Source organism: Falco cherrug, chromosome 11 (genome assembly GCF_023634085.1).
Source record: "Falco cherrug isolate bFalChe1 chromosome 11, bFalChe1.pri, whole genome shotgun sequence".
NCBI classification, from domain to species: domain Eukaryota; kingdom Metazoa; phylum Chordata; class Aves; order Falconiformes; family Falconidae; genus Falco; species Falco cherrug.
Window position 1 is genome coordinate 25,189,739 of NC_073707.1, and position 22,250 is coordinate 25,211,988.

Consider the following 22,250-nt stretch of genomic DNA (forward strand, 5'->3'; position numbering starts at 1 on the left):
TTCAGAAGCCAACACAGAAGAACGCACAGTGCCCCTCCCCCCCCCACTCCCACGTGCTGAATCACTCTTTTCTAAACCTAAGTGTATCATCAACCCAATATACATTTCTTTCATCAATCTCTACCAGAAAGACCAAAAACTCAGGGACAAAACAGAAACTTTAGGGCTAGATTGACAAATGAATGTCATCTTTTTAGGTAAAAACCCACATGTGTACACACACAGACATACCTGTTTGACCACACATTGCACATTTACCCATACGAAAACTCAGGAATGTGTTGGTTGTTTCACCCCAGCGGTGCACATTCCAGCACTTGCAGATAGAGCCCAATGAGTCTGAGCAAAATTAGTCTTTTAGCAATGTGGCTCGTTGAAATTGAATATTACAAGTACAGTCATCAGAAATGTAATCACGTAAATTAATGCAGTTGGGACCATGGTCAGACAAGTGGCTAATGAGTTTAAGCTTTGACAAACATGAGGGAAGGGATTAGCAGTCAGAGCTCTGTTTAGCGAGATTAGGGCACTTTGTGCTTTTCTGTGCCATCATTGAAATCTATTTGGTTTTGTACCATGCCTTTTGTGGGAAAAGAAAAAAAAAATAATAAAAGAACAGGGAGAAACTTGTTCTGTAATTCCAATGGGATTGACTGATAGTAAGATACAGAAGAGAGAAATGCTGATTGTCAAAAGGATTTGTCCTTCCAGTGAAATCCATAGCAAACCTGGCTCTTCAATGTGAACCCAAACAGAACCTGAAAGAAAACTACAAAATGTCCAGGGAAAATGAGAAGTTTTCTTCCTGGAGCACAGTGAGTGGAATATGTTGCCACAGTCATAATACAGTAGAAGGAACAATTAAGGTGAAAGTCTTATACAAAACAGTCAGCTCTTCCCTTTGTAGACCAAGTCTTGCATTGTCTTTCCTAGAATATCTCTTTATCTTTCACACATCTTGAGTGAAAAGAAAAGTTCAAAGAGATAAATTACTCTGTTTCCCATGAGGAATGATCTCTGCTACACTGTAAGAGAATTATGAGGAATTCATGCTGGAACACAACTAGTTTTGCCCAAGAAAAAAGCCACTTTGGGCTCTAGGCAATTAAGGAAATAACTCAGAAATGTGGAAGAGAGTATATCATCCCTTTCTGATTTATTCTTTTATTTTTTAGGCACGATCAACTAAGGAGCAGCGTTGGGGAGGGCCTCTTCTCTCTAGAAATCACTCCTTGGAGGAGGAATTTGAAAGAGCAAAGGCAGCTGTTGAGGTATTGCTTCATTTACTGTTTTCATTTTCAGTTCATGTTCTACAGATTTCTTATTCATCTTGCAGCACACATATAGGAGAAAGTCAAAACTGAATTATTCAAAGCAGATAAAAGATATGTTTCCTGGAGTTACCCACATAAGAGAGTTGTTTCTCTCTTAAAAAACCCAAATAATAACCTTAGCTATAAATGAAGATTAGACAGAACCAACTTTTCAAGCGTGATTTTTATTGCTATAGCAAGTGGGTCAAGAAAAAATCCCCATAAATGTAAGAACTTCCAAAGTTAAAGTGTGAGAGTGAAAGATATTTTTCCCCAGCAACTGAATGTGTGCAATCAGTTGTTTAAGCTCAGACACAAACCAGTTCACAGTGAAACTGGAATTCAGAATCATTGTTAAATAGAATGATTGCCTGCTGTAATGGATAACTGCACATATAGCAGCAACCATGCATTTCCTGACAAATCAATTTAGTCTGAAAAGATGCAGGCATTTGGGTAGTTGTCCTATTGCATTTCTGGTTTTTTCACTTATTACTACTTCTCCAACATGAAAAATGCCTCTTGAGTGTAGCCCTACACTAGTTGCAGTTGAAATCCTGACCCTGTCTAGAAACAAGATGGCATACAGTTTTTTTATCATAATCCAATAAAAAATTACGCTTAAGCATCTAACTTGAACGTCATATCTTCTCAGGGATTCATTTGGTAACCCTTCAAAATCCCATCACCAGCCACAAGAAGCCAAGACAGCTGCACCCTACCAAAAGCAAGAATTCAGGCTGAATTATGTAACAGCCACTGAAATGAGTTTTTAGGGTGGAAAGGATAAAGCTATGAAACAGACTCCTGAAAACTGATTATTTCTAGAATGAACTGCAGTCTCATTTGGCCCCAGAAATCTAGAACACTTTAGGGATATTTGAATTTAGATTTAAATTTTAGCATCTGTATTTTAATACTCCTCGAACTCCTTGTAATTCCAATGTTGGCATTTGACCTGTTCTAGACTAATTTTGATTGATAACAAACAAAACTAGGCCTAAATCATATGCTGGCTTCTATCTAGAAACAGAATTTCTTATTTAAGAAATTAATGTGATTTGGTTTTTTTTTTTTCACGATACACTAAGGTAAGACTGCATGGTTTCTACCATGGTTTCATTAGGATCTCACTGCACACAATTTCTTCTCAGTGTACAAGGCTAAAATGGACACAATCAGTAAGTTAGCTGTTTTATAAAGGATACACTGAATGCACTTTTAATGTATTTTCTAAGTGCATTGCTTTTCTTGATCAAATAGATTCTTTATAAACAACTGCTGGTGACACACAATAGATTTTTTGATGTTGCACATAGTACACATTTGCTCCTGGCAGGGAAGGAGAGACCTGCTTTCCAATTGCCACTGCTTAAAATGCTCAAGTTGTTCCTAATTGCACTGCAGACTGATCCGTAAGGTGGGTCATATCGTGCTGTGATCTGTGATTGCGACACAGGGAATCTGATGATGAACATCTCTGCATTATGGTTAGTGGTTAAGCAAATGGTGTCAGTACTCTTGTGACTGCCAGACACCACGTGCGATGGAGAGTTCCCAGACATTCAGCAGGAAGAAGAATGAGTTGAGGCCAACAGATTACAAGACACTACTGGATTACTTTACAGAGTAAAGTAAGGAGGAGAATGTATTGTTAAAAAAAGCCCTGCACGTTAAAAGGTCATTCTGAGGAAACAAAGACAGGTTGTTAAAATACTTTACTGTAGTCTCAAAACCAGCTATTAAAAGGAATCTCATTAAATGTTTCCCTAACTGGGTATCTGGCAGTCTTAAATTATACTTTCTGCTTAAAATAGAAACTTGGTCCAGCTAGTTAAATGTAAAGGAAAGGACTCTTCAAGACCTTATAGAGCAGTTATTCCATTTGCATATGAAAAGAGTTGAATTTTCATCCTAGCTAAAATGAAGCGGTAAGAAAGCTAGAGTGATCGAAATAAATTGCAGCCCATCTCAGAAAGATTAGCACTTTCTTAAGCGGAGAATAGATACAGTTCAAAAATTCATTTTTTAGGCTTTGGATGTTTCTGTAATATTCCTCAACTGGGAAAGCTCCAAGTGGTAAGATTAGCCAGAAAACTGATCAAGAAAAGGAAGGAAATCTCAGGTTCTTTGTGGCCTAGTTCGAAAGGAATTAATTAACAATTCAGTAAATGGAGACACAAAACTTTATCCTCCACCCATTATTCACTTCAGAGCTTTGGGAATGGTTTTAAGATGTCAAACTTCGAGATTAATGAAGATCTGTGAGGTAATTCTTTCTTAAGAAGGTTTAAAGATGTTTATGTCATTGGGGAATCTTTTAAGAATAAAGAGGTAAGTAAATTAGCTTTTTTTTCTTATTAGATAGGGTCCAGATTCACTTGCAGTGATTGCTTGCTTGCAGACTTCACTGCCTTTTCCGTCATTCTGGAAATCGGATTTGATTTCTGCTTCATCCCTTTGCTATACATGTGAGGGAAGCACAAATAGCCTAAAGTCTTTATGATTTCCAAGTGCCATTCCAAATATGTTTTAATGTAATCTTTCTAATAATTAGCTGTGTTTTATCAAAAATAGGTACTTCTGAATTTTTTTAAATGCCTGCATGGGGATTCAGATCCATCCTGTACCTATATTCTGTTAAAAAGATTGGTTTATTATCTACCATCCTATTGGTAATGAATTAGAATAAATAAAAATGAAACCGAGGAAGTGCAAAACGTTCCAACTGAGAAAAGTCTTAGAGATAGAAATAAACAATTTTGAGATTTTCTTATTCCACATTTCCCTGATGTAGAGATTAAACTGCAGATGACACAGTTTTGTGAGTTTACACAAAAGAAGTTCTGAGCTGTTCTTCTCAGCATCATTTTATTTACAACACCATGTCACATGAGCCATCTGCTGCATAATATACTGTTATGAAGCATCAGGACATATTACAGCTAAACTATATGACAATAGTAGGAAGAAGATGGGATTAATTTATTTCAGCCTAGGAAAACATAGTCTGGAATCATCAGCTTTGTGGTTCCCACGAACACCGGTTAGAATCCTTTCTGTATCTGTCCATGGTATTCCCATCTCACTATTTTGACATCCCTTTCAGATGTCCCCAAGACTGCCTGAACTACATTTTAAACTGGAATCTAGGAACCTGAGTCATTCAGATGCATTTTATTTGGGACTCTCTCAAGTCACAACGGGAGTCTTTGCCTTGACATACATTTTTTATCTCTAAACTTTATTAAAAAAGCGTATTTCAAATTTTGCTTTGAGAAGCTATCACCTAAGGAATTCTTATGTAGTTAGCCCATAAACTTAACTTACTGTGTCTTTCACATAGAAAAGTATAGCGATGCAGTAATTCAAAGAAAGAACAACCACAGAACCTTCCTTCCTTATGCATTGGTCAAGAAGGAACAGTGCAAATTAATTTTTGGCATTACAGGATAAACAAAATTCTATTCTAAAGGTTATGAAAATAGGTAAGTTTAGAAATCAGCTAGCAGTATTCAGAAAGCACACCCCCCACCCCCTCTAACTGTATCATAGGAAGTAAAAAGCCTGGAAATACTTTGGCTCCCATTTGTTTAACTGCTTCAGCATATTTTTAAATACTAAGAGTAAAAATAGCCTCTTTCACAAAATGCAGAATTTTCTGCTTGGAAGTAGTCAGATGGTACGAATGTTTTTCCTGGTCGTCGTTCCACTTAACTGCTGCAGATGATCTGAGAATGTGTAAAACGTGTTCAACTGGTCTGAAGACTTTTGGTACATCCAAAGTAATTTGCCAGCATTAAGGTAGCAAAAACATTGAAATGAGGTAATTGGCACCAGCCACATAGCAAATAGAGTTAAAATTAGATCTAGCAGTCTTGATGCAAAAGCACATTTTCAGAAACACTCCATACTAATTTAACCCTCCTGCCACTGAAGACCATGAAAAGATTGCTACTAACGACAGCTGAAATAGACTTGGGGCTTTAAGAAAGACTGTGTAATATTTACGGTCCTCTTGCTCAAGGACATTAAAACTGCTCTGCTGTTGACATCGGTATTTGTCAGGGCAGTATTACAGCAGTTTACCAGGTGCCATGACTGTGTCGGATCCAGTCGCTCAGTGCAGCTTTGCCATACCAGTTTCAGCAACTCCTCATGCTGGAGTACTTAGAAAGCTGTCACTGGGGCTTGAGCCCATTTGGCCCAAACAAGAAAATCTTTGCTTATAGTTGCAAAATAACAGTTGGGTCCTGGCCTGTGTCCAAATAGCATATGATGAGTTGAAAGGCATAATAGCAAAGCAGATTAAATTTTTTCCTCCACCTTTGAGTCCCTACAGCTAGACGTTAAGCGTGGCTACTTGAATGCATGGTAATTTATTAGCTTTTTAAGTGGAGTAGGCACACAGTGAACTTCTGTGTGAATGATAAATATGCATGCAATTAAGTAGCAGAATTTGAACTTAAGACCTAAAACGACTTATATGCTTGCTTATGATCTGCAGAAATGTGATTTGATGTGTTTCCAAACCATAAGGGATTTTTGTGGGAAAAATACAAAACAAAAATTCCAATATATACATCATATATATATATATATATATATATATATATAATTAGTTCTATGCATTAATGGTTTTAAAAGGCATTATTAATTAATTTTCAGTAGTTTTACTTATTAATAGGAAGGGGAAGTTTCCACTCCTTTCCTCATGCTGAATCTCAAAATTACTGCTAGTAAAAACATGGTCAAGTAATTTTTCTTCAGTGCAGTGCAGATTTGCACTGAATGCAAAACAGTTGATAGAGACATCTGTTGAGCAGGATAGTTTAAGGGATTCAAGTGCCTCTGGTCACGGCTGATAAGAGTGAAAAAGGGAATCATCTGATTCGTTATCCTAGCCTTTTCAAACCCTAAGTGGACATTTCAGCACAATCTCACAGCTATTTATAAGACCATATTTCCTTCAAATTTGGAACGAAAGCAAATTTTGAAACCTTGGAAGTTGTTGCGTAACAGAGTTGTCAAGTTCTGTTTGCTTCTAATACAAAGAGTAAAATCTCTCCAGGAGTGAGTTATTCACATTTGTTTCCTAGTCCACAGAGGAACATAGCAAGTACCTTCACAGAGCCAGTAATTGCATTAATTCAGACAATTCTGAGTCTCCGGGAAGAAAGTGCTGGGTACTAGAAGGCACATGCTACAGCAAGAACCAAAGGGAAATGCCTGTTAGGTTTCTGGAGGGAATACACCTTGCCGTTCATAAAGAGCCTTGTCATCATAAGCAACCAGACCCAATGTTAGCCGGCACAAGTCCTCCTAGCCCTTCCCACCTAGTCTCAAATGTACTCATTGCTGACTCATTCTAGGTATAGTAAAGCCTGCTTTCTTTTTTCCAAGTACCTAAGGAGGATTGAGCAAGCCATGCTATCACAGACTAAATTCTGTTTTTGCAAATTATGCCTGGCTGTGGAGCAGTAGCAAAGCAGTCAGTCTTGTAATGAAGATTCAGACAAACTATCTGGACTATTTTATTTAATTTTGATTAGCACCTCGCTCTCAAATAGTTCTGGCTAAACCTCAGTAGAATTATTTGTGTTGTTGTCTTTGACATAAATAAGGTGAGAAAGTATGTCCTCAGTAGTGTCAGTTCACTGAGGTTCTGGCCATGACCTTGTAGGAACTGGAGAATTTGGCAAGTGCTGGTAATGCTGAGCATATATTCTGCTATAGAACTGGTTTTCAGGGGTTATGACTAATATGTGGAGGCTGAAAAAAAGTAGCACCTTAACTTGGATTCTCCCATCTTTTTTTTTTTTTTTTTTTTTTTAATCCTATTTCTGGGTTTTGGCATCATTTTCTAGTAGCTGCAGTAGCCTCATTCTGGTCATTACACCAGTCCAAATGGTCCAAATCTCATTCTTTTTTCATCATTTCTGTTTCTCTTGTGTATTTTTCCCCTCTTATCTTTGAGATGAATGTTAATCTTACTGTACAATTTTATAATCTATTATAGATTCCTCTCACCAGCACATATGCGATGCAATATTAAGATCTCTCCACTATGTCAAAAAACCCTCAAACATTTGTATTCTTTTGTGCAAACACCTTTGCCATTACTCTTTTAGGTAGCTGAAAATCATGCTGAATATACCTATAGTGGGATGCTTGTTCTCTTTTAAAATGTTATATCTATTGCTATTTAGCATATACACTTAGCTGATTTTTTCTTTCTTTTTTTATTGGCCAGGGACTAGCAGCATTCATTTCCTTCAAATTTTATGTAACAATTTGCTATTAGCATCAATAACATGCATTGTAAGCTGCTGCAAATCCTCTTTCAAGTAGGACACACGCTGCCTCTGAGATAAAGAATTTTCTGTTGACCAAATGCATTCCAATATAAGAGATGAAATTTAATTATAAGGAATTCCAAATATAACCAGTAGTATTTCAGTCAGTATGACTATTTGTAGAATTAATACTGCTAAGCAAAATTGCCAGTCTCAGACCACTGGTAGAAAAAAATTAAAAGCTTACCATTTCACTTTAAAGTTTTGTTGTTCATTTTCTTTCCTTTTTTCCTCTTTTTCTTCTAGTCAGACACAGAGTTTTGGGATAAAATGCAAGCAGAATGGGAAGAAATGGCTCGCAGAAACTGGATTTCAGAGAACCAGGAAGCACCAGGACAAGTTACCATCTCAACCATTGAGAAGGTACTACAAAGTTTTTTAATACAGTACATCCTTCCTGTGAAACTTTGAGATGAGCCTCAGCTATTCAAGGGAATCCTAGAAAACTCTTTGGGCATTGGAAGCTAATTTTACCCAAAGGAGCTCATCCTCTGTAATTGTCTGTGAGCAAGGTAGACTTAAAAGACCTTACCATAGTGAGAATACATTTAGATTTGCACACTGCCTGAATTCAGCCACAAGGATCAAAAAGCAAACTGCTGGATTATGGGCATCTTTAAAGATGGGCACTTAAGGAAGAGCACCAAATAAAAAAATCTGAACATTCAAACACTGTTGAGAATAGAAATGATAGAGATTCTGTCTCTCTTCTTTATTCCCTCCATTGTATGTTTTAATTTGATTTCTGTTATGTAGCTGGTATTAGCATACACCCTTTACACTGCAGTGGCAAAAAGAGAAAAAGGCAAAAATTAAAAAAATATTAAAATAAATTCAGGTGCTTACAACACTGTTCTGTACCTTGAAGTTTAATTGAAGATATCAGGGTATTAACTGAACATACAACGTGTTACAGGCACTGCAGGGAGTGAAGTGCTTGATGTGTGCTCTTTACCACCAAATTGGATGTGCGGGGCTCATGCTAGGTTCAGTTCTGCTGTTATTGTAGGCAGTGCGAGTTCTTGCCATTATCTTTGATGCGAGCAGGAGAGCCCCACGTGAGTACCAGTATGTATAACTTCAGAGCTAAAGTAAAAATAAAGACAGCATAAATGTCCAGTGATGCTCACTTTTTATGCTTTTCGTCACTGAAATTTCATGGGGGAGCTCATACCATTTTCACAGAACAAGGGATGTTTACATCCAGTTGGAAAACAGTGAGCCAGTTTTAAAAAGTTGCCATTCCTTGCTACAGTGCTTCATCGTGGCTACATTATCTCTCTTCTCCAGGGTTATTATTTCCATACTGACAATCCCTTCAAAGACTGGCCTGGTGCTTTTGAGGAAGGACTGAAAAAAATGAAAGAAGGTGACCTGCCAGTTACAATCTTATACCTGGAGGCTGCTATTCTACAAGAACCCAATGATGCCGAGGTATTTACTCATGCCTTTTACTGATAAAGGAGAAGGGGACTCCCTTCAACATGCAATGATGGAATGATTTCAGGGCCCAAACCTTTGCTAGTCATGACTGACTGAAACAGACTGAATGCTAACAGCAGTTTTGGAATAGTGTATGCCTTGAACTAGAGAAAGGTGAGCTTTCCATAAGATGAGAATTTGTTTTTGAAATGATAGCATTTCCAAGTTATCATCTGAAAGCATTCAAAAGCAACAATATTTCAAACCTTTCCTTCTTTTCCTGGTGTTTTCAAACTATCTTTTAAACACTGCTATTGAAAAGATGAACATTTTTGATTTAACAAGAATATTGACAATTTCTTAAGAGTTGTATCAACTTCTGCAATATTGATGTTTTCAATGAGTATGTATTTAAAGTCTGATTTCTGTGAAGCATGAAAAATATCTACAGTGTGAATATCTAGGTCCCTTTGAATCTATTGCTACATTAAACTAAGCAGCAGTACTTTGAAAAGCAGAGAGAATCTCCGGGCCTCCTAGAATCCCTTAAACCTCCTATACAACTTAATAATTGTTCTTCACTGTTTTCCATAAAATTCCAACATTTAAAATGTACAGTAAATCAAATCTAAGAAATCATCATGGGATCATACACTGGCAAAATACCTTTGCATTCACTGATTACAAATACTACCAGGCCCAAAGATACTGAAAACTGCATTGATTTGTACTGCTGGTATGCACACTGTAGAAAAACCTGTAGTTAGTGCTGGAAAGATCTGCTATTTTTATTCACTCTGCTGCTTAACGGTGATATTAGTCATAAATTTTCTTGCAGTTGGGTATATATAACATAATAATACAATAATGATAATTTTTGCAGGCCTGGCAGTTCCTGGGTATAACACAGGCAGAGAATGAAAATGAGCAGGCAGCCATTGTCGCCCTCCAAAGGTAGATGAATGTAATTGCTAAATAAGGGGTCTGATGAGTATTGGGTAGTGGAGGCCTAGGTATATTTAATGTCATACTTATCTTGTAACATGAAGCATTTATTTAACTAAGTAAAGCATTGATATAAACATAGAAGTCTTCCCAGTACTTCAGAGGGATGATTAGTGATTAGTATTTCTGCTTTATTAAATAAGTTCAATATTTAATCTGGCAATTTAGGTAGTTGCACAAAAGAAAAGTTACACGACCTGATAAACGTTAATGAGGCATAATGCAAATAAAGTGCCTTTTTTATATTCTAGCCACTTGGCATATTTTCTGTAGTCTGTCCCTTAATGAAGGGGTTTCCTTAATTGGCATGAGCTCTCTTCAGCTGCTGAATAGTAAATGTACAACATTTTTAGGTTGATAGAGATGTGAAGATCACAGTATGCTTGTATGTAGTATGTCAGTTCCAAAATATCAGCATTATTATTATCTTTCTGTAGTAGGTTTTCCCGTTTCCATTTAAAGCATGTACCCTCTCCATATTCAATTGCACTAGCAATGTTAATTATCGAGCCATTTCACTTAAGGATACTCTAACTTATTTATATGTAGCTTACCAGCTTTCCTGGGTAGAGATCCAAGGGGCTGCCTGATTTAGGGCTTGTTCATCCCCGCAGTTTTGAAACAAGCAACAGTGATGTTCACAAAGTAGACTAGATTCTGTTTTCAGTTAATGGTATATAACCATAGAACGACTGCTTGAGTTGATTGGCTCCAGCTTTATTAAAGAAAAACTGAAAATTCAGGATGACTGAGAAGAGTCATAAGAATGGAAGAAATTGTCTTCAAGATACCTTTTTGTATAGTTGCAAGGCATATTAAATGGTTTGCTTGAATTTACGTGAAGCTTCACTTCAACAGACAGATATTATAAAAATGAATTTACCTACATTTACTCATAACCAGAAGGATGAAAACAAAACTCGTATGCACGTGTTTATGTACATATGTGTGTATACACAGCAACATGCGTGCGTGCGTGTGTGAACATATGCATAATGCATTTATCACAGAAAAATAAGACCAAGTCCCTCCTTAAAAGCATTACTGGGTAGATCTTAATTGTTAGAGTGATTTTTATTTGTGGGGTTTTTTTCCCGAGATTATTTTGGAATATTTTTCAGTATATTTTTATTTTCTGCCTAGGTGCTTGGAACTACAGCCAAACAACCTAAAAGCTCTAATGGCCCTGGCTGTAAGTTATACTAACACTGGCCATCAACAAGAAGCCTATCAAGCTCTAAGAAACTGGATAAAGCAAAATCCAAAATACAAGTACATAGCAAAAAGCAAAAAAGGGTCCCCAGCACTCACCAGAAGAATGTCTAAGACATCAGATGAAAGGTAAATGCCGTGTAAATCCTGATGGTGGAAATTTTAATGACATCACTAGAAATGAAGGTGCATACTTTGCCCCTTTACTCTGTAGATGTCTAGCCCGTTCCCTGTGATGGAAGGCCCAATGTCTCTCTAGTGGCAGGAGTGGCTGGGAAGCCAACACAGGACATTTGGTTTAGTGACAGAAGGCTATATCTTATGCCACCCCTGGAAGTTAAAAAAAAAAAATAAATAATAAAGCAGCTAAAAAGACATGCTTCCCCTCAACTCCCATCACTTCCTTCTGACCCTGTCTGCTGCCTCTGTATTGCCACATCCCGCATCTGTATTCTTCAGCTGCTTCCAAATCCATACCAGGCCTGTATCCTGTGCTACATGTGTTCTTCCTACTGTTCATCGTATTTCCTATATCCCAACCAAGCCACTAGAATGCAGGAATTGTAGCCATTTTGTAATGGGACATGGCTCCACTCCACTGAAAATATTGGGAGGTAGCATCTGCTTGTTTAAAAGCCATTCTGGTTCTAACCAGAGGTAGCGTAGTCATTTTATTTGACTTCAGCCCAGCATACCGTAATGGGAGCTGGCAGCCATTTTAAATTACAATACAATTCATGAGTTGGCAGCCCTTCTTCATGATTCCATAAGGTCAATAAATAAGCATCTCTGAATTGTGAGATGCACGATAAAGCCATTAAAAGCATAAACATCATTTACAGAGCTAAAACACTAGGGCTATCTCACTGTTTGTCATTTTGAAGACAGGCTTGATGTTTTACCCTTATCACTAACAAGCCCTGGGTTGACAAGATAATTGAGTATAAGCAAAAATAAAATATGCAAGTTCTGCGTAATTGCTAAGTGTGTTATTCTACTTTGGCTTCATCCCACTGACATCTGGTTTTGTCAGTGCACAGGTTTTGTGAAGCCTACCATGGGTACAGAAGTCTTAAATTTTGACATCTTTCTTCAGGGGTCTTGGCTAGTCACTTGATCTATTCCTCCTAAGAATGACTACTATTTTTGCCAGTAAAGAACTCTTTTACGTCTGAGAAACTCATCTAATTTTAATAGTTTTAATAAGCTTTCAAGTTAATCTCACTTGGGGTCATAGCTGCACTTTGACTTCATTATATAGGTGAACCCTTTTGTTCCATACATGAGTTTAAAACAGCACCTGGAAGTAAATCTTTGTCATGATAAAGCTGAAGAAGCTTATTTTCAACTTTTAGGAGTATATCACTTCTGACAAATCCATTACAAGGATTCTCATTTCTGGCTATGCAATCAATATTGCAATATTTGTAAAGAACTGTAAGATGGAACTTTTAAGTTATTTTCCACCCTTGTCTAGTTCATTACTTGAAGAAGTAAAGGATTTATACCTGGAGGCTGCTCACCAGAATGGTGATATGATAGACCCCGACTTGCAGACGGGACTTGGAGTTCTTTTCCACCTGAATGGAGAATTTAACAGAGCAATAGATGCATTTAGTGCTGCTTTAACTGTTCGACCAGAGGTACATTTTATGTTTTCACATTTTTAAGAATTTAGCTTCACAAGCCATTTTCTTTCTCCCCTTTTGATCAGTCTAATATTAATGAGATGTCACTTTATCCATTAAAATTTTAATACCTGAAATAGAAATGTTAATTACAAGACAGTCCCATTTAGAAGCAGATTTATACATGTCCAATTTCTAGCTGTGTGCTGATTAATTGTACTAGTTACATAAAGTTGCCTGTAATCATGACTCAGAACCTCACGTTCCATGTCAATTAAGAGAAAATACGATACTGTTATTTTCTGCAGTCCTCCTTGCTTTGCAAGCAAAACCAAGCTATTATGTCCCTTTTAAAACTCACTTTCACACCAGGACTATACATTATGGAACCGTCTTGGAGCAACCTTGGCAAACGGAGATCGAAGCGAAGAAGCTGTCGAGGCCTACACACGTGCTTTAGAAATACAGCCTGGCTTCATTAGGTCCAGATACAATTTAGGGATAAGCTGCATCAACCTAGGGGCATACAGGTAAGTTACAAAAACATGTAAACAAAAAACTGAGGGACCATAACTACCAAGTGAAAATTCATTTTCTAGCTGGCACTATCCAAGAAAAAAAGAAATCAGAATATAGCTACATAATTTCAGCTATTGTGAAACTTTGTAATTATTTTTCATGAAGTACTAACAAAGCAATGATACTTTACTTATAACTACAATTCTACGTAACAGAACTACTGAATTTCTATTAAAAGAAAATAAATCCCTCATTCAGCAAGCTGCTTAAGCATTTTTTTAGGTCTAGGTGCAAGTATTCTTATAATCAGTGGAATTGTACTCACACTTAAACTCAGTCCTATGCTTAAGAGCTTTTCTAAATGAAAACGTAAGAGCCTGTCTTTAGAAGGGAAACGTCAGTTAAACTGCTTCAAGTAGTTAATGCCATCAAACCCACTTTCAGTACATTCTTCAGGAATCAAGAGTGGTATTCCAGGGTCCTAATGATCAGGACTTAATGATCATTAAGACATTTAAGATGAAGGGGGGCTATACAGCAATGAAGACAATATTCCCTGATGTATGAATAGACTGAGCTTTGCATTAGTACAAGCAACATCCACTTGTTTAAAGAAAATCAAGCAAGAATAACACAAAGAGACTGATGAACTACATTGTAAAATTATATACTTGAGCCTAGCACAGAACTCTAGAAAGTTTTACTCTAGCTGTTAAGCAAATTATATCGCTTGTCTTTTTTCTTCTTCCCTACAGGGAGGCTGTCAGCAATTTTCTCACCGCTCTCAGTTTGCAAAGAAAGAGCAGGAATCAACAACAGGTTCCCCATCCTGCTCTGTCAGGCAATATTTGGGCAGCACTTCGAATTGCTCTGTCTATGATGGACCAACCAGAACTATTTCAAGCTGCCAATGTGGGTGATCTAGACATTCTGTTAAGAGCTTTTAATCTAGAGTCGTAATAAAAAGTATCCACAAATTGATTAAATTGTATTAGGAAACCGAGAACTCTTTTATTACTCATCTCAAAATTACCACATTTTTCCAAAAAATCACGGCTGTAGATCAGTAGGGGAATTCTCTCGGACATTATTCCAAAAGAAAAAGTTCAAAAGCACAAAATATTTTAAGTAAATTCAAATTCAAAAAATTGAAAGTTGCTGCGGCTAATCTGACAAAGCCCTGAACTAGATGAAGCAACCATTTCTGAAGAATCTTCATTCCATGCAAGCTATATGTCTCTATTTATACACAGCTATACAAAGAAAAACATATTAAGAACAAACCTAGATAATCGTTATTGCACATTAGAACGGCAAACAATGCGTCCAAGGAACCTGCTTAGGAGCCCATTGCACTGTGCTGACATCACTTTGCCGTACAATGTGGGCTCCCTATCCTCGGGTTTCTTTATTGCAAAGTCTTCTCAAGGTCCATTGTTAACATAGCTCTGAAAATAGAGGCATGTAAAATGGAAATATTTTGTTTTGAATATACTTCAGTTGGCAGTCAAGACAATTTTTGCTTTCAAAGGTACCCTGACTAATTTGGGCCCAATTCTGCAGGCTCATAGTGTTGTAAACTGTGTGCAATGTTAAGAGGACCACTGTACACTGAGGTCTATCGGATTAGGCCATGTACGTACAGGAAGGCCAAGCGTTGCCAGCAGAAGTGGTAATTTGCACTAGGATTGTTGCTGTTTAAACCAGCTATACCTGACCTTGGACAGAGTATGCCTGCTTCAAAGGAGCTCACAGCAGGATCTGCACCTATCTGTGTACTTATGCACTTTAATCTTTCTTTTTGTAAAATAGTGCTGTGCTCTTATTTTGGTTACTAACAGCAGAATGTACAGGATAGCCTTGTTGGCATTGAGGACCAAATATAATTTCCTTAAGTGTGCTGCGAGGGTTTTCAATATTCTTAAGTTTAAAAAATGCAAATACAGTATAAACTCCATTATCTGTTTCGAAAGATTATTCCATTATGCATCCATCAGACACTACACACATACATGCATGTGCATGCACATATACATTGTATGTGAATTATGCCATTTCAGAATGTAATAAGCTACAGATCTTTATTGCAAATACAGAAAAATCTTCATAGGAGTTAATGCCTACAGACCATGCTCAAGGGAAAAATTTCCCTGAAAAAAATCGGTCTATGTAATGCTTGTAGGATTGAGAATAAGATTTAATCCTCCTGTTACAGCAAGCAGTAGCAAAAGTCTCAGTGACCTTCATGATAGCAGACTAAATCCTTAGATAACATCAGTATTTGTAGCTGCTTTAAAATGTGTATATATATACACACCATCTTAATTTTCCCTGATTGGACGAATGGGGACCAGTACTGGGGGCAGTACGCTGCCATGTGAGGAATGAATTGATTTGGCTACCATCAAAACACATTTAGCTCAAGGTGAACGTGTCAATCAAAGACAGGAACAGAAATTTTTAAGGAGGTAATTTTCAGTTGCTGATATTTTATAATTTTTCCTAAATAGTGAAAGACAAAAAGTGTAATTAGAAGGCTACGGTATCATCTGTGGTCAGGAATTCAATGTGCAGGGTAGCTACTGGAATGTGTTAAAAGTGGGACAAATAGCACATTTCCTATAAACAGCATGGAAAGAAAAATCCAGCCCAATCAGCTGGCGGAAAAAAAAAAATATCAAACTGCACAGATCACAGAGAACGAAGCTCTGTGGGAACTGGACAGTTTCACCAGTACAAACCTAAAGTTTCTTGCAGCTGTCTGTTATTTTGAGTAACCACTTAAAGGAAAATTCCATGTAAGACAGTGTAATCACTGCATCTAATCACTGACTATAGTTTTTAAATAAAAATAATCAATTCTCATTAAAAAAATAGAAGGCTTACCCCTCACTCTCTCCCACAGAATAGAGATGCTGAAACAGCTACAGGAATTTTTTTAATAGAGCTTCATTAATTCACTGTTTACATATATTCCTATTTATCTAATCAAGCATTTAATGATTTCTGATTCCTGCAACTTTCTCTAAGGATTGGTTATCAAGGACTGACGGGGGATGTCATTTTAGCTAAGTGGGCTGCTGTATGCATATCTGCTGACAACAGTTTGCTCTTTTGCTTTGACAGCGATGTGTGATGACAGCTCTTTATTGATAAGGCAGAGCAGAAGGTGCAGTGCAATTGAATCTGGAAAGTGATAAGAGAAAAGGGAGGCAGCTTTGAGAAGAGGCTGTAAAGCAAAGGCATATGTGCTTAGATTTTGCTTGATGCCCTGCCATCACACAAGTTCTAGAATATCCTCTGTGCTGTAGTGTAGGATAATCAGTGCTTATCCAGAGGAATTAGCTGTTCAGGAGCTTTACTTTTGTACCTTTCAAATAAACAAACTTAATTGCTTGACTTCTCAGAGTCAGAATGACAAGGGGCGTTTGATACCGATGGCAGTTCACTAAACCTCTTCTCTAGTGTGTGGACAAGTAACACAGCAATTCTGTTAGGAAACCCTAATGCAACTCCTAGCCTCCCCAGAAAAGAACAGACAAAGTAGGTAGGCTTTGATTTATCCTGGGATGCACTGCTCAAAACTGCATTCATCTCCTGATACACGTCAACACCATGCGATTGGTACGAGGAAAGCTGTCTGTGTAAACCCTGAGGCAAATCGCTGGGGCTGAACTCTGCCTCCCGAGGGGATACTCAGGCCCTTGGTTCATCACAAGCACTGCAATTCTGCTGCACGGGACGCAGGCTGCAAAGCCTATCCAAAGAAAACGTGCATGGTCTTGGAGATTATCCCAACTGTTTTCTCCCGCTTTAGACAGCCAATTACTCATGTACCACCAACCAAGGCACTGCGTGAGGGAAAGACTAAAGCAGACAGACTTGCAAGGACAGTGGCATATCTCACGCTAGACACCAGTTCTGGTCTAGTCTGCATGGGAGAGCGGCCAGTGACTGAGCTCACCTCACTTGTACAGGTCAGGCTCAGCAGCTCTTGGTGTTTCTGGGGACTTCTTCAATATCCTGGGCCTTATCCTCCTCTAGCCCCCACTGCCAACGCTGCAGAACTCAGTACAGGAGACAGGATTAGACAGCTTTGATCTGACCTCCTTACGGTGTTTTTTTAAATATTCAGGCGCAATCATGTATATTTGCCTGAAACAGCAAGAGGAGAGCATGTGAGGAGGCTGCAGCGTATCAACAACCTGAAGAGGAAATTCAACTACTCATCCCTCTAACCAGGCATGAGTTGGGATAAATAAGGCAGCGGCTGAACAGTAGCAGACGGAGCCTGAGAGTGAGACATGAAATCTCAGTCCTGTTCTCAGTGCTCCCTGTGAGCTTGACCAAGTCAAAACCTCCTGCCATCCCTGACTTGCCCAGGGGTGCGAGGAAGGAAGACGGGCAAGTAACAGTCATTGCATACGATGGCACCGCCTGTGTGCAGGGGAGCGTGCCGTGTCACTGCCTGCGTGGGTGAGGTCACCGCTCACATACACTGAAAGGCAACACACAGAGTTGCGCAGGTCTGAGCGAGAAAGTGCAGAGTAACAGTTTCAGCAGAGAAGAGACTTGGAGACATTTCAGGGTAACACCTGTACAGCATCTATAGGGTGATGCCAAATGAGAGTGCTGCAGCGGTTTATCATCATCTCCCACCCCCGTTTCCTCTTCTCATTAACTCCCCTCTTTCTCCAGAGGTGATTTATCACTGCCAGGTAATTGATTCCAAGTTTTTGATTCTTCCTTCTATTTTATATTTCATGCAATTAAAAAATGTTTTCCTAACCCCAGCTTGTGACCGTCCGTCTCCTCTGCAAAGCTTTATGAATATTTATGACCTATAAGTCTGATCCATCAAGCTGCTGAGCACTGGAAGTCTGTAGTCTTCACAGGAGTGCTCAGCACTTTGCACGATCAGCTCATGTGCATGTTATTCAGCGACCGGCTGAGGGCTGGCTTCCAGGACCACTGCACATGCTGAACCGGCACCGAAATCAAAGCAGTTATTTATGGAGTGAGGCCTTGCGATGAAAGCAATAGGCTCATTTCTTGCTGATCTCTTTAAACTGTAATGACTCTAGAAACCTTGGTGCAATAGACTGGTTTATGACAGTTTGAAGGATCAATTTGATCTTCAGGTAAACTCATATACATATCTGTATCTAATGGTATTTTCTTACGACCTGGTAAATCACAGCACTTGTAAAAATATCAAGGGGAAGGTTCAAATGACAAAACCTCATATGATACTATTGCATGCAACTAACTACAGTAACAAATAACCACACTGAAATATTAACACAAAGCATGCACTAATGCGACTTGCGTATATATTTACAGAATGCATGCAGAAGGCCCACACATAGGGTATTTTTAAACTACTGATCAGTATCTTCTGTGGGATATTTTAAAAGTACTTTGCATCTGCCAGACTCAAAACTGGGTCGTTCATGTTATTTGGAACAGGTTAGACCAAACAGAGCCCTTCTAAATCCCATCCTTAGAAATCATTTTGTGTTGTGGACTTCATGTTTGCTTCGAGTGTTTAATGACAGACATCTGTAGTAACAGCTTTTGCAGACACGTTTTAGTATCCTCTTAAGAATTACAAAGCTAAACGTGTGCAGCTTTCACAGTGAAGCTGGGTGTTTGGATTTTTACATTTTCTTCTCTAGGCTAAACCAAATAGCACCAAACCAGAGACAAAGATTCCCAGAACCAGTGAAACAACAGTCTACACTTAGTTACCACAGCCAGGCTTTTCAAACTTACCCACTAACTCTGAAGGCAGCTCAGTGTCCGACTGCCCCGTTTGAAATATGTAGATGTAAAACTTCCTAGGATCTGAGTATGTGCTGCAGACACTGTTTTCAGCTGCGGACAACTCAGCTGAAAGCTCAGAACATCAATTTATTTAAGTATGAAGAGCTAATGAGCCAATTTAGAAAACTTAAACCTGTCTGTCAGATAAAAAGGAGGACCCTGACAACAGTAACAGATCAGCCAGATGATCCCAGGAACATCCATTGCCCTCAGGCCTCCATAACACTGATAAAATTACTGGCAGCCACAGAGGCAAAGCCTGGTGGAGCTGGTGAGAACTGGAGTGAAACACAACGTGGTTGTAGATTACTTTTGCCCAAATGTGCACCTGCAAAATGAGACATATCAGTTACACTGCATGAACAACCTGCACAGTTGAAAACCTGTGATTTCTGGTCACCAGCGTTGTCAGCTTAGCAGTCTGTACAGTAAGTTTATGTAATAAATGTTTATAAAATACCAAGTAATCACAGATAAAAGTGATAGACAAAATGCACTGCACGTTGTGAAAAAAAAAATGGTGGGTATGCAGTAGACTATTATCTACCATTCAAACCTCATCTAGGCTAGAAATCAGATTCCTTCATTATAGTTCTACTGGTTTTGGACTGGTGAAATAAATCAGAGAAAAGGAGTGCCATGCATGAAGATATCACTGACACTTTGACCAAACCTAGGCATGTCACAGAATCCACAGAAAGTTTCAGAGCCTCAGCCCACTAATAGGTATTAGGCATGGGAAAAAGAAGGAATCTAAATTTTCCTAAAATAAGCTGTAACCTTACAAATGCTTGGACGTGTGCCAGCCCATTGAGCAAGCTTGCATGGCCAAGACTTAATGTGCTTTGATCTTTTTTCCCCTTCCACATTTACAGAATGCCATTGACATTGGTGAGAACTTTAATTTAAATAGCCTTTTTAGTATCAATAATCTATTGTAAATTCAGAAAAATCAAAACATTTATAAATCTATTTTATATATCAGAGTATAACATATCTAAAATAGAACGATATAGTTTTGAGAGGCATTCTGTGTGGCTTCTTCTATATGCTGTAAACTGAAAACCTTTGCATCAGGTTTTTTGGCTTTATTTTTAAGCCAACATACAGGAAAGAAGAAATTATAGGGTTGGCAGATACTTTCGCCTGGGCCATCTGAAGAGCCCTGCTGCTGCAAAGACTTCCATTGCTCACTTAACTTTTTGTTTTGACAGTTAAGTGTAGGTGCAAGGCTTAGCAGTGAGGTGGGCAGCGGATGCGGAGGTGGGAGCTCAGCCCTACACCTGAATGTTTACATTCCGTTACAAAGGTTCATATTGACCCAGACTGAGAATCCGAGTGTAAGTACATACAGAGTAAAAGATTAGTTTCTTACTACAGGTAACTTTGCCTCTGTATATTTAGTGCATTATCAGCTGTGTATAATATTAAACACAGACCTGTACTCTACTGATGCTTTAATTTGATGTTTCCTTGCACTGCTGTTTAAAATAATCTATTTCCTGAAGAATGAACAATGTGCATATTGGATGTGTTCAATTTATTATGGTCATAGATGACTATTTGCAGAGCACCACATTTAATGTAGTATTTTTGTACTGTAATGGAAGCATGCCTTCCTTGGGTTCTTTTCACATATTAAATTGTATTTATTATTTATAACTGTGCAATTTTTAAATATGTTTTAAAAATAAACTTTGTCTGTGGCTTCAAAGATTTTAAAATCTCTTTTCAATCTGAAAACGGTCTTGACTATAATGACTTGAACTGAAAGAAGGGACCTACTTCTCCAATTGAAATAAAGGATTTTTTTTAATGAAGTCTTCTATCCTAGTGTTTATGATGTGAACATGCTTCTCTGCTTAAAATCAAGCCCAGAAGACATTTTGTCATTACCATTTTTCATAAATTCATCGTTACTCTGAGGTAGTGATATTTTTATATTTTATTTTTATTTCAACATGTTGATCAATTATACTTACAACTGAAATTTGTACTAGCTGAGGTCTGGCCCAAAGGATTTTGCACATACACTGCATATGAAGAAAAAGGGGAAAAAAGTAGATCAGAATTTTTCCTGAAGATCATGCAACTGCATACCTCAAAAGTAAACCAAAATTACTAACACTACAACACAATCTTTATGAAAAACAAAGCTAACTTTCAGTGATTGAGATCCTTACTCAAGCAACTTCCCATAAAACATAGCGGGAGCTGGCTATCAGTGTTTTCAGTTTGGGCTTTCATGTGATGAGGTGAGAGAGCTGGCAGAGTAGAAATGACATCATCGTTATGCTTTCGCTAAAGGACACTAACATAAGCACAGGCATGAGAGGAACATGAAATTCCTGTACACTGCCATGGACAGAAAAGATGACAACCAGCAAGAGGGCTGTGACAATTACAGCAGAGGGCTATTGACAAAGCAGGACAAGGCTGGCATGGATCTGAAGGCTGACACTCTCAATGGATATGTGGGTTGCTCCAGAAAAAAACCAACTGAAGATACAGCCACAGTTTGCCCTGTAGCAGGAAAGCTCTGTCAGAAAAGCCAACTGTCTGCCTATGGCTTTAACCAGAACCTCCCACTAAAGAAAAGGGAACAGAAACTAAAAACACGCTGACACTTAGGATGCAAGTAATGTGTGCTCTTGACACCGGTGCGTTTTGCCAGATGTAAAGGTTGGTTTTGTTCTTGCTGCTCAAATGTACCAACACAGCAACAGCAGGAATGCCCATTAGTTATGTGCTCTGCAGCAAACAAGACCAGGAACACAGCACTGCAGTCCTGAAGCCACAGTGGTTGGGAAAAAAGCATTAGTGCCCAATCCTTCGTACAAACCTGCTCAAAAAAATCACTGGGAAGGATACTAGTAAAGAAGTCTGAAAATATAACCACCTACTCCACACCAGCTGTCAGCCATGCACTCTCTCTTCAATATTTTTATGGCATTTGTCTTTCACCACAG

At 38.3% G+C, this 22,250-nt stretch overlaps 1 protein-coding gene across 2 annotated transcripts in view; it reads left to right on the plus strand.

Annotated features, from left to right (window-relative positions):
* PEX5L (peroxisomal biogenesis factor 5 like) overlaps nucleotides 1-20,995 on the plus strand; it is a 117,021-nt gene extending 96,026 nt beyond the window's left edge. For both annotated transcript variants that reach the window (XM_014282396.3, XM_055724079.1), the window contains exons 6-13: nucleotides 1,176-1,271; nucleotides 7,916-8,032; nucleotides 8,960-9,103; nucleotides 9,975-10,045; nucleotides 11,240-11,437; nucleotides 12,786-12,951; nucleotides 13,309-13,466; nucleotides 14,211-20,995. In XM_014282396.3, the coding sequence (XP_014137871.2) occupies nucleotides 1,176-1,271; nucleotides 7,916-8,032; nucleotides 8,960-9,103; nucleotides 9,975-10,045; nucleotides 11,240-11,437; nucleotides 12,786-12,951; nucleotides 13,309-13,466; nucleotides 14,211-14,415 (1,155 nt within the window). In that variant the 3' untranslated portion in view covers nucleotides 14,416-20,995. The remainder of the gene's footprint in view (nucleotides 1-1,175; nucleotides 1,272-7,915; nucleotides 8,033-8,959; nucleotides 9,104-9,974; nucleotides 10,046-11,239; nucleotides 11,438-12,785; nucleotides 12,952-13,308; nucleotides 13,467-14,210) is intronic.
* Nucleotides 20,996-22,250: the final 1,255 nt, after the last annotated feature.